Source organism: Panthera onca, chromosome F2 (assembly GCF_046562875.1).
Source record: "Panthera onca isolate mPanOnc1 chromosome F2, mPanOnc1 haplotype 2, whole genome shotgun sequence".
Classification (NCBI taxonomy): Eukaryota; Metazoa; Chordata; class Mammalia; order Carnivora; family Felidae; genus Panthera; species Panthera onca.
The window spans coordinates 66,699,852-66,712,199 of record NC_138356.1 but is presented as its reverse complement, the minus strand read 5'-3'; the positions used below and the strand labels follow the sequence as shown (position 1 = coordinate 66,712,199).

Sequence of the window (12,348 nt, the reverse complement as noted above, 5' to 3'; positions counted from 1 at the left end):
TTTTGATTATTTTATGTAGCAGATTTTCCAGATAAATGACATCATGCCCTTTTAAATTTGTTTTTGTTACTATTTTTTTTGCTACTGTTGTTTAAATAGTCTTTCATTACACATTTTAAAATTTGCATCCATTTTTTCATCCATTATTTATGGCATGTTTACTACTGTATTTCATGGGATCCAAGATAGCAGCATTTTAAACACTCATTATTTCATGAGACAGTAAAAGAGAAAAAAAACACCGAAAGTTAAACATTCCATCAATTTTAAGACCCATCTCTAATTTCAGAGATGCTAAAGTGGGGGGAGAAATGTACAACTTACAGGATTGACATACAATTTAAACTACCCCAGTATTTCTGAAACTTCAAGTCTTCTTGGGGTGTGGGGAGTGGCCCATGGATTCTGTGTGAGAATTTTAAAATTTATTTCATGATCTGAAGTAAAAGTTGACATTCTGGATCATCTAAATTGCTACCTTGCAGAGAATAGTCATAAAATTTCAGGCCCTACATTTGTGCTTACAACTAGTTGGCAGTAACTAGTACTGCTTGAATTATCTCAGGCTCATGAGATAAAAACTGAGTCTGACCATAATACATAAATGATGCTTTGAAGAGAAAGCCATGGATGTGATGTCATGACCTGCTGTTGAAATGAAGGTTTGGAATACTTCAAAAAGAGAAGTGGATGAATTGAGTCATGACATAAAACAAACCAAATTTAAGAGAAACTGATAGCAGTCTGTACCATATTCACACAGCAAATGGCTATTTTATTTCAGCAAAACCTCATGTTAATATTTTTGTTAGTGTTCAGTTTCATAGTTTTATTTGTATAAAATGTAAATAAATCTATGTCTCGTTTGGCTTGTACATAGTCAAAAAAATTTAATGTTGGAAGTCCTTAAAGTCTTTATCTTTTAAAAAAATCTGTACCTTATTCAAGTTGTGAAACATGAATAAAAAATCTGTACCTTATTCAAGTTGTGCTGGACCTTATGTTCAAAATGTATAAAGGAATGTTTTAAAATAGGTACTTTTTTAATCTAGAATTAAAGATGAGTGACTTGGTATTTTTAAATTTGATTCCTTCTAAAATATATTGAATTCCTGTCTTTTCAGATTGTTTTTAAATAATAACTTTATGGAGATATAATTCACATACCATAAAATTCACAATTTTAAAATATATAGTTCAGTGGTTTTAGAATATTCACAATATTGTGTCACCATCGCTTACTGTCCAATTTCAGAACTTTTTCACCACCCCAGAAAGAAATCCTGTTATATTATCTCCCACCTCCTTCTCCCTCCCCACTGGCCCCTTAGGAACCATTAATCTACTTTCCATCTCCATGGATTTGCCTATTCTGGACATTTTATGAAAATGGAATCATATTTATGGCCTTATGTGTCTGGCTTCTTTCACTTGGTATGTTTTGAAGGTTCATTTTATTGTGTACCCATCAGCACTCCATTCTTTTTATTCCTGAATAAGATTCTGTTGCACAATGGACATTTGGATTGTTTCTACTTTGTGGCTGTTATGAATGATACTGTGAACATTCGTGTTCAGTTTGTGTGGACATAGGGTTTTGATTATTTGGGGTATATACCTAGGAGTGAATTGCTGGGACATTGGGGAACTGCTGAACAGTTGGCTAAAGCAGCTGTACCGTTTTACATTCCCACCAACAGTGTATCAGGGTTCCAGTTTTTCCACATCCTTGTCAACACTTGTCATAGTCCATCTTTTTTTGGTTTTAGCCGTTTTAGTGGGTGTGAAAGTATCTCATTGTTCTGATTTACATTTCCTTGATGGTTAATAACATTGAATATCTTTCCATGTGCTTATTGGCCATTTATATGCCTTCTGAGGGGAAGAATTTCTATCTTATATAATCTCTGAATTAAGATCATTATTACAAAGACTTATTTTACATAGTGATAACATCAGGATCTGTTTCTATAAGACTTAGATAAAGTGGCCTACAGTATTGTTGAATTTTGTTTTATGTAGTTTCCTGTTTCTTACCAGGGTGACCCTTTTTGTGTTGCTAGTTTGCCTGAGTGTAGTAATCTCTTTACTTCTTTCTATGTCCCTCCATCTCTTTTGTTTTCTCTCTGAGGCTCAAAGACCAGGGGACTAAGACTGTTAGACTAATATAGAAAGATTTGAGTAACTGTACCTTGAGGGCAGGATCTTTATTTCTTTGGTCCTGTAGTTCTTGATTATGGTCCAATAATCATAGTTTTCAGGGGGCATATGAAACCTCTGAAAGAAGATATAAACTTGTATGTGTATATGCAGTTTTCTAGGTAGAAAAGATCTGTAGCTTTTATCAGATTCGCAGGAGTTGAGAAAAGTCCAGACACCTGTTTTTGTAAATAGTTTCATTGGAACACAGCCATGCCCATTCATTCTATGGCTGCTTTCCTGCTTCGTTGTTAGAATTGTTTTTGTGAGTACTTGTGACAGAGACTATGACTCACAAGCCTAAAATATTTACTATCTAACTGTTTAAGAAAAAGTTTATCAACCCCTGCAAGGGGAGAGGTGCTCCCATTCCCCAACAGGCAGAGAAAAAAGAGAGGGAGGGAGGAAGGGAGGTGAGAAAGGGAGAAAGAGGAGGGAGAGGAGAGGAGGGGGCCAGAACATTGTTTTATCATTGTGTTCTAGCATTTAATAGGGACTAATAGGAAGTGCAGACCTGCATGGTATGGAGGGAGGGGTTCTTTTATGAGAAATGTCTATGAGCCTGTGAACAAGCTAGCCCTGACCTGTTGATGGATTGCTCAAATGTTTTTATTTTGTTCTTGGTTCTTACCAAAAGAGATAATGAGTTCATGATGACTTACATTATTGTGAGGACACATGATTTAACTTTTGGATAAGATGGTTCCACTTTATTTTAAAATGTCACATTTGAAATCCCATGTGTATAACCAGCCCACTTGCAAATAGCTTGACATATAGGTTGATTAATAGATGTAGCTATCTAGGTATGGAAAATTGTGTCCCTAAAAATAAGTTAATGAGATAAACTGTTTTGTTTGTTCAGTGGATTTTGGAAAAAATATTAGGGGAGGGTACTTGTTTTTTTTAAGCCTTTGAAAGTGTTTAATTTCCAACTCAGTAGATTCTGTCTGCCAGTTTGTAAGTGGGATATCTGATTCATAAATGGGACTGTTTCTGCAGGTGAATGATAATGCAGGTCATAAAGTTAGTAGCCAGCAAATGTTTTTAGAAGGAAATTAACAGACATTAGTTCTGTTTATAGTTACAAATATGTCAAGGATGTGCAATAACTATATTCCTATGATATAAAACACATTGTCTTGTTTTTGCACAATACTTACAGTTCAGTTATACCCCAGTACTTAGGTTAATGATATAATTTCTTGTTTTAACTAAGATACTTTGATTAATTCTGTTTAAGAGTTCATGCATGTATCATTGCATTTCACAACAGGCTTCTCAGAGTTTGTTTAGCCGTAACTAAACATACGTGAGCATAGATATTCTAAAGATTTTTATTTTTCAGTGTTTTTTAGCCTTTTACGTATCTTAGTATTCTCTAAGCTGATTTAACTTTTTACCCTATTTTTTAGTTATCATAAAATATGGGATTTAAAATTATGTCAATTATTTTAAAATTTTTAATATGTTTTTTTTATATAGGCAGTTGGCCAGACAGCAGGCTGATAAGAAAAAAGAAGAGTGCAAAGAAGGTAAATAATGTTAAAGTCATTTCAGATTTAAAACCTGTAGTTCATATTTTGTGTACAAATGTATTGAGATACATACAGTAAACTGTACATATTTAAAGTATACAGTTTGTTTGGTTTGACACAAATGTATGCTGTGAAACCACACCACAATTAGATGGTAAAGATAACTATCACTGCCAAAAACTTCCTCAGGCCTCTTTATGATCATACCCCCAGCTCCTCTCCAGGCTTTCCACACCCCAAGATTCCTGATCAATCACCAGTCTGCTTCCTATCACTATAGTTTAGTTTGCATCTTCTAGAGTTTTATGTAAATGAAATTATGCAGTATGCACTCTTTTTTGTCTGGCTTTCTTTTAGTATAATTACTTTTGAATATCATCCATGTTGTTGCATTTTCTTGCTGAGTATTCTGTTATATGAATATACCACAATTTGTGTATTTCCTCCAGCTTTATTGTGATATAATTGACATATAACATTGTGTACGTTTAAAGTGTACAGCAAATGTTAATTTGGTACATTTATATATTGCACAATGATTACTGTCATAGTTTTACCTAACACCAACATCATGTCATATAATTACTATTTCTTTTTTGTGGTGAGAACATTTAAGATCTACTCTCAGCAACTTTGAAGTATATAATACAATATATATTAATTATAATCTCTATACTGTACATTAAATCCTCAGAGCTTATATATTTTATAGCTGGAAATTTGTATTCTGACCAACATTGCCTCTTTTCTCTCACCTCCCAGGCCTTGGTAACCAACATCCTAATCTGTTTCTATGATTTTGGCTTTTTTTTAGATTCCACATTTAAGTGATATTAGACAGTATTTGTCTTTCACTGATTTCTTTCACTTAGCATAATGCCCTCAAGGTCCATCCATGGACCTTGGGTATTTGGAAGAATATCCAAACAACAGGATATTCTTCTTTCTCATGGCTGAATAGTATTCTTTTATGTGTGTATATTTTTACAATCTTCTTTATCCATTTATCCATTGATGGACACTTAGGTTATTTCCCACAATTTGTTTATTCATCTTTTGGTGGACATTAGGGTTGTTTCCAGTTTGGGGCTATCAGAAACCTGCCTTGAACACAAATCTTTGTACTATATATCTTTCCTTTTCTCTGGGGAGTGGAATGGCTGGATCGTATGGTAGGTGTATGCTGTAACTTTATTTTTGTTTCCTAATATTTTTAAGATAGGTCAGTTCAAGATATTATGATCTTGTTACATGAAAGTGTAGCTATTCAATTGTTCATTTTAGAACTGTTTTATAAATGCCATTATTTAAAATCTTTCCATTTATTTTCATTTACACATCTTGAAGACAAAGTGGTTCCGGTTACTCGGTCGTTGAGGACTAGAAACATTGTTCAAACTAAAGAACGCTTGCATGAAGAGAATGGTGATGTTGAAGTTCGCCGAAGTTGTAGGATTCGAAGTCGTTACAGTAGTGTGAACCAATCTGTGCTGTTTGACAAACTTATAACAAAGTAAGTAAAAATTATTTATATCAAGATGATTTAGGTGGCATAATTTGTTGTTGGGGAAGGATCATAAATTTCAACTAGCCTGAGTGTTTAGCCTGAGTGCATTCAGCTGTGTAAAGCAAAAGGGAGAAAGATTATTAGAGGACTTTGAATGATTCTATATAGATCTTTAAATTCTTGGAAAAAAATGATAGAATATTTTTACACAGGTAAATCAGTGCCTTGTATAGAGATATTTAAAATCCCAGCAATTAAAAAATATAATGGGAGAAAAATCAAGCTTTTAAAACTGTACCACTCTTTTACAGTTTTAGCTTATATTTATGTCAATTTTCTTAAAGCACTGCTGAAGCCGTACTTCAAAAAATGGATGACATGAAGAAGATGCGTAGACAGCGAATGAGGGAACTTGAAGACTTGGGAGTGTTTAATGAAACAGAAGAAGTAAATATTTCCTTCCTCACTCTGGAAACTAATGCAACATTGTGTGTCAGCTACACTTCAGTAAAAAAGAATATCTCCTCCTGTTTCACAGCTGATTTAGTGATCTCCAATTTAACCTTTTTTCTATAGTACCTATCCATTTTTGGTAAATTATTCATTGTTTTCAACATCTTTAAACTGTTCAGCATTTGTTTGATCAGTTACTAGATACTGCTGGAGTTTTAACAGTTTATAGCTATAAATATCTTCATTTTATTAAGCAAGATAGGAAGGTCCTACTGAATTTTTTAAATAAATATGCTAAATGTTAATGGTTTCCGTTTAAACATTTTTAGGAGAATCTTAATATGTACACAAGAGGAAAACAAAAAGGTATTCAAAGAACTGATGAGGAAACAACTGACAATCAAGAAGGCAGTGTGGGTTAGTCTTTTGTTTTACTTCTGGGTTTGAATTTCAGCACTTTTTATTTAGTAGAATATAGCTCAGCTCTTCTATTCAGAAGCTGTGACATTATTGGTATTTTGCGAGAGATCAAAGGATTGGTCATAATTTAAAAGTGAGAACAGGGGAGGGGCGCTTGGGTGTCTCAGTTGGTTGAGCGTCTTTTTTTTTTTTTAATTTTTTTTTTAAACGTTTATTTATTTTTGAGACAGAGACAGACAGAGCATGAATGGGGGAGGGTCAGAGAGAGAGGGAGACACAGAATCTGAAACAGGCTCCAGGCTCTGAGCTGTCAGCACAGAGCCCCACGCAGGGCTCAAACTCCCAGACCGCGATATCATGACCTGAGCCGAAGTCAGACAATTAACTGACTGAGCCACCCAGGCGCCCCGAGCGTCTAACTCTTAATTTCGGTTCAGGTCACGTGCTGAGCTGAGCATGGTGCCTGCTTAAGATTCTCTCTCTCTCTCTCTCTCTCTCTCTCTCTCTCTCAAATTAAAAAAAAAATGAAAAAATAAAATGAAATAAAAGTGAGGGCAGGGGAAAGCTTAAAAGGATAGTGTGTTTTGTTTGGGAAAGTACTTGAAATCTACAAATCTAAAGCAAATAAACCTGGTTTGCTTATATAATGCATTATAGACAACACATCTCTACCAATTTTAGTTGAAAGGTGATTAAAATTAAGTTTTGCTCTTCTGTTAGGAATTACAACTGTAATTTATTAGAACTTTTCTTGAGTGAAAACCGGTTTTCTGAAATGGATTTTAAATATTTGGTGAGGTGTTTTACATTTTTGTAAGTAGATATTTGAGTTATGCTCTGTGTAGCTCAGTGACAGCCAGAAGGGCTGGATGGAATTTAAAACTTAAGTTTAAAAGGCAAAAGTTGGAGTGCCTGGGTAGCTCAGTCAGTTGGGGATCCAACTCTTGATCTCAGCTTAGGTCTTGACCTCAGGGTCATGAGTTCGGGCCCTTGTGTTGGGCTCTGCACTGGGCGTGAAGCCTACTTAAAAAATTAAAATTAAAAATAAGTAAAAATGAAAAAATTAAAGGAAAAAGCTAAGTGAGGAGATACTTTAATTTGTCAACATGTTAAATTAACTTGGAAACTTAAGCATAGTCACTTATATTAATGAAATCAGCAGCAATACCATAAACTTTAGTTTGGTACTACTGACAGTAGCCTTTAAACATCTTTCCCTATTTCCTTTTTTCCTTCCTCTAGTTATTTTTAATTCTATAATTTACTTCATTTTTTAAAATCTTCATTTAATGCTGCGAAAGAATCATTTCTATGAGCAATCTAGAAGTAAATTTTTAAAGGAGGGTCTCTTTCTCTTTCAATTCCCCTTTATTAAAAATTGTTAACATTTTGGTGAGTATTCTGAAAGTAAATGTTTCTTAACTGTAGAATCATCTGAAGAGGGTGAAGACCAAGAAGATGAAGATGACGGTGAAGATGATGACGAAGATGATGAAGATGATGACGATGAAGATGAAGAAGATGGGGAAGAAGATAATCAGAAACGATATTATCTTAGACAGAGAAAAGCTACTGTTTATTACCAGGCTCCATTGGAAAGTAAGTGTTACATATATTTGTCCTAGGAGAAGATGTAATTATATTACTTTTATCTTTACTGCTTTTCCTTTGCTCTTATTTTTCATGTTTTCATTTTGTAGAATATCCATGGCTGTTGTCTTTCTTAAATTATCCTAAATGTGCAGGAAGTCATTACTTCAAGAAAGTTAGATGTTAGCCTTGACCAAAGCAAATAATTGGGCCATTTTGAAATTTCATGTCTGTCTTTACTTACTTTAGATTTTATAGCTTTCAACTTAGTTTATTTTTTCACTTTGTGTAAATAAGACTGCTTTTGATTTATGTTACAGTTGTGTTTCAGTCCTAATGAGCATATATATGCAGGGCTGATAACCAGCTGTTATGCATCAGTACAATCATAATGGTTGTTTATGGCCAGTGTGTGTTTTGGTTGGGTGGGTGTCTGTGCTTTATATAATTTTCAATAGCAACCCTGCAGACATAAATGACTTTAAACGTGGACAGTAAAATAGTCTGTGGTAGATATGTACTAGTATTTTCATGGAAGGCAGCACCTTTGTAAGTATTTAGATGAAGAACAAAATTATCTTCATAACTACTTAATATGTCACATACCTATAATTCTTCTTTTTAGAACCTCGTCACCAGAGAAAGCCCAACATATTTTACACTGGCCCAGCTTCTCCTGCAAGACCAAGATATAGATTATCTTCTGCGGGACCAAGAAGTCCTTATTGTAAACGAATGAACAGGTTTGGTTCTGAAGTACTGATTGATTTATAACAACGTAATTGTGGCTGTGATAGGTAGGATTCTAGAGTTTTAGGACTGGATGTATCCAGATAGAATTCTAGAATCCTGTATCTTGGAGAGTTCTCTCTATGCCTGTAGTGCTCTTATCCCTGCTACCACTGACTAGTTTTTGCTTTTGCTTCCATTACTAGGTAGTTAGTAACTACCATGGTAAGGTAGTTTATTTCGTTGTTCCACACTTTACTAATAGAGAGCTACCTTTGCTTCAGTGTTTACTGTATTCCTGGCTTGGTGTTAATAAGCATCTCACATAGACTGTTTTATTTAATCTTCACATTAAGTTAGAGTGTAGGTTAAGTCTACTATTTCACATAGTATCACAGACATATTTTCTTACTGTGACAAACGTTCTAAGTTACATAGCTTTCTAGACTTTTCACGATGCTAACCATCCTCTTCTGGATCTGGTTTTTTCCCTGAGGTTTTATTTCCACTTTAAAAAAATTTTTTTCTCATATAGTAAGAAACACTAATTTTCTTTGACTATTAAAATTATTTGTGGGTTTCTTTTCCTTCTACATCATAACACTTGCTGGTTGTCTGTCATATTTAAGTCCAAAGAGGTAGTTCTTGTTATTTCCTCATTTTCCCAAGTTAAAAAAGGCTTTCTGATTCATTAAAACTTTCTGGGTAATAATAACATTATAGTAGTTCATGAATGAGAGAGCTCGTGGTGAAGATTAAAGAGAGGGGGAAAAATGACATTTGTGTGGAAATGGTACTTTTTTCTAATATTAATTTCCTCAGAGGTGAGACTGAAATCCTATGAGACTTCAACTATTTGAACAGTTCTTGGAAGTCTCCTCATAGAAGCAGACTAATAACTGAAAGCAACACTTTTGTAAATACTGACATTCTTCTAGGAAAAATATGAAATACTGCTTGTGTCCCTAGGTCTTCTAATTTCATTTTCAGAGTGTCAAAATCACAAGCGTACATCCTAGATTTCCTGTTTCATCATCCCTTTCCATAAAACCAGAGCCCAGAAGGATGGAGGGTCAGGAGGGCAACTGTCAGAGCTGCCCAAGATAAACTGCACCTGAAAGGAGGCCACACTATCATTACTTTTCATAGGCCCCTTTGGAATATTGTTAAAGACCAGTATTTTGATAGTGAAATCTAATGATCTGCAGAAAAGGGGGGTAAAGTGTAACGTTCCCTGGAATCCCCACCAAGCATAAGGCCCAGGGCAGCTGTCTTGGTTGCCTGACTTAAAGGATAAACCTCTACTAGATCCAACAGAAGTGAAAAAGGCCAGCAGTTCCTTTGAGATTAAATTTCTTCTTCCATTTTTAATGGGTATATGTTTCTGGAAGTAATGTATTTAATGACTGCCTCTGTAGTCACCACCTATAATGGATCTTGCAGCAGGTAGGAATTTTTTTTTTTGCTCCTTTGGTGCTCAGGTTCCCATATTTGGTTCACAGAGTCTACCGTTTATTTATGTAAAGTGTCTCATACTTCTTTGGGTGCAGGACTTTTTTTTTCTCCAATTAACAAATGTTTGAGTACTACCATGTACTAAGCACTATGGATATAAAAATGACTTAAGTCAGGATTCCTGCCCTCAGATCTCATACACTAGTGGAAGATTTGACACATTTATTATTTTATTATGTATTTATGTATTTATTTATTTTTTATTTGCATGTAGTTGACACATGATGTTACATTAGTTTCAATTTTACAACATAGTTATTCAGCAACTGTATATGTTATGCTTTGGTCACCACAAGTGTAGCTACCATCTGTCACCGTAACAGCGGTATTAAAATAGTACTGACGATATATTCCCTATGCTGTACCTTTGCTCTTGTGACTTACTCATTCCATTACTGGAAGCCTTGTATGTTCCACTCCTGGTCACCCATTTTGCCCATCCTCCCTTACCACCCCCACCCCCCCACCACCCGTCTGACAACCATCAAGCTTATTCTCTGTACTTATTGGTCTGATTCTGCTTTTTGTTTGTTTATTCATTCTGACACATTTAAATTAAAGTATGAACTAAGATATTTAAATTGTACCCTGAGTCACATTATTTGACTTAATGACTGATTTTGGTTTTGATAGCTTTGTAAAAATTTTTTTCTTTTTGATAACACATTTATTGAGATGCAATTCACATGCCATATAGTTTACCTGTTTAAAATGTACAGTTCAAGGGGTTTTCACAGTTGTGCAGCTATAGCCACAAACGATTTTAGAACATTTTTCTTACCTCAGAAAGAAACCCTGTACTCTTTAGTTATCTCCAGTCCCTCCATCCCCCACAGCCCTGAGCAGCCACTAATCTTTTATCTGTCTCTGTAGATTTGCCTATTCTGAGTATTTCATACACGTGGACTCTTTTGTGAGTGACTTCTTTCACTTGGTACATTTTTAAGGTTCATCCACGTTTAGCATGTATCGGTACTTCCTTCTTTTTTATTGCCAAATAAGATTCCATTGTATAAATATACCATATTTTGGGGGTTGTTTCTACTTTTTGTGAATCATGCTACCATGACCATTTGTGAACAACTTTTTGTATGGACTTATGTGTTCACTTCTCTTAGGTATGTACCTAAAAATGGAATTGCTAGATCAAATGCTAACTATATTTACTGTTTCAGGGAATTGCTAAATTATTTTCCAGAATGGCTGCTTTATTTTACTTTCCCACAAGCAATGTATGCATGTTCCAATTTCTCCACATTTCAACTGTTAATATTATCTGACCTTTTGAATGTAGCCCTTTAAACCTTTTTTTTTTCCCCCTAACACTCTTACCAAGGTGATATGAACATCTCTTCCCCTTTAACACTGTAATGGTCATTTTGCTCAGCCTTTTTACTTTTTCTTAAAGAGACCAGCTTCTGTTTATATTCATGTCCTACTTCACCTACTTAGGCATGGGACCAGAGCACACATCCAGAGAATCATTTGGGCATTGCTCTCGGTACCCATGGCAAATGGTCGAAAAACCTTGCAGCCACAGTGCAGGATCTTCCAAGGGTTTTTTGGCGTGCTTACCATAACAGAGGTTCAGGAATGCTGCCTTTAAGCAGGATTTTCTTTCTTATGATTACTCACCTCTACTCATCTAAGGTGTATTCTTTAGTTTCAGTCTGCAATTTCTGGAACAAGCCCAATCCCTTTGAACCTGAAGGTAACCTAGTACCGTTGCTTCACCAGTATTCCAGAGTGCCCCTTACCTGGTGTCAAGGTGCTAGAACTGGCAACTCTAAACACTGATTAAGTTCACAGTGCTGGTCCAGCACTTGTCTATGCCAGAATTTCAAACAGTTTTAGTAAAATGAAAAATAAAGAGTGAGTGTGGGTGTGGGTGTTTAGAATCTCTTTAAAACTGAAAAAATGGCCTTTCTACAGTATAGAGTAATTGTGAAAACCCTGGACCCATGACTAGGACTGCTAGGTTTCAGGCCCAGCCCTACCACTTATTAATGACCTTTAGCAAGTTACTTAACCTCTCATTTCAGTTTTTTGACCCATAGAATGAGAATGATATTAGCTGTCTCACAGTAATGTGAGAATTAGATGAGTTAATACACGAAAAGCATTTAAACTACTATTTGGCATGTATTGAGTGCTCTATGTCTTTGTTATAACTACAATGCTTAAAAACCCTACTTTTCAGGGGCGCCTGGGTGGCTCAGTCGGTTAGGCGTCCGACTTCAGCTCAGGTCATGATCTCGCAGTTCATGAGTTCAGGCCCCATGTCGGGCTCTGTGCTGACAGCTCAGGGCCTAGAGCCTGCTTCGGATTCTGTGTTTCCGTCTCTCTCTGCGCCGCCCCCCCCCCCCATCCCCCACTCCTGCTCACACTTTGTCTCAA

The 12,348-nt window shown here is 35.4% G+C and overlaps 1 protein-coding gene across 2 annotated transcripts in view; it reads left to right on the top strand.

Annotated features, from left to right (window-relative positions):
• Positions 1–12,348, top strand: part of ATAD2 (ATPase family AAA domain containing 2) — a 68,627-nt gene that overhangs the window by 11,911 nt on the left and 44,368 nt on the right. For both annotated transcript variants that reach the window (XM_060611251.2, XM_060611252.3), the window contains exons 3-8: positions 3,685–3,734; positions 5,085–5,250; positions 5,589–5,691; positions 6,027–6,114; positions 7,546–7,716; positions 8,333–8,450. In XM_060611251.2, the coding sequence (XP_060467234.1) occupies positions 3,685–3,734; positions 5,085–5,250; positions 5,589–5,691; positions 6,027–6,114; positions 7,546–7,716; positions 8,333–8,450 (696 nt within the window). The remainder of the gene's footprint in view (positions 1–3,684; positions 3,735–5,084; positions 5,251–5,588; positions 5,692–6,026; positions 6,115–7,545; positions 7,717–8,332; positions 8,451–12,348) is intronic.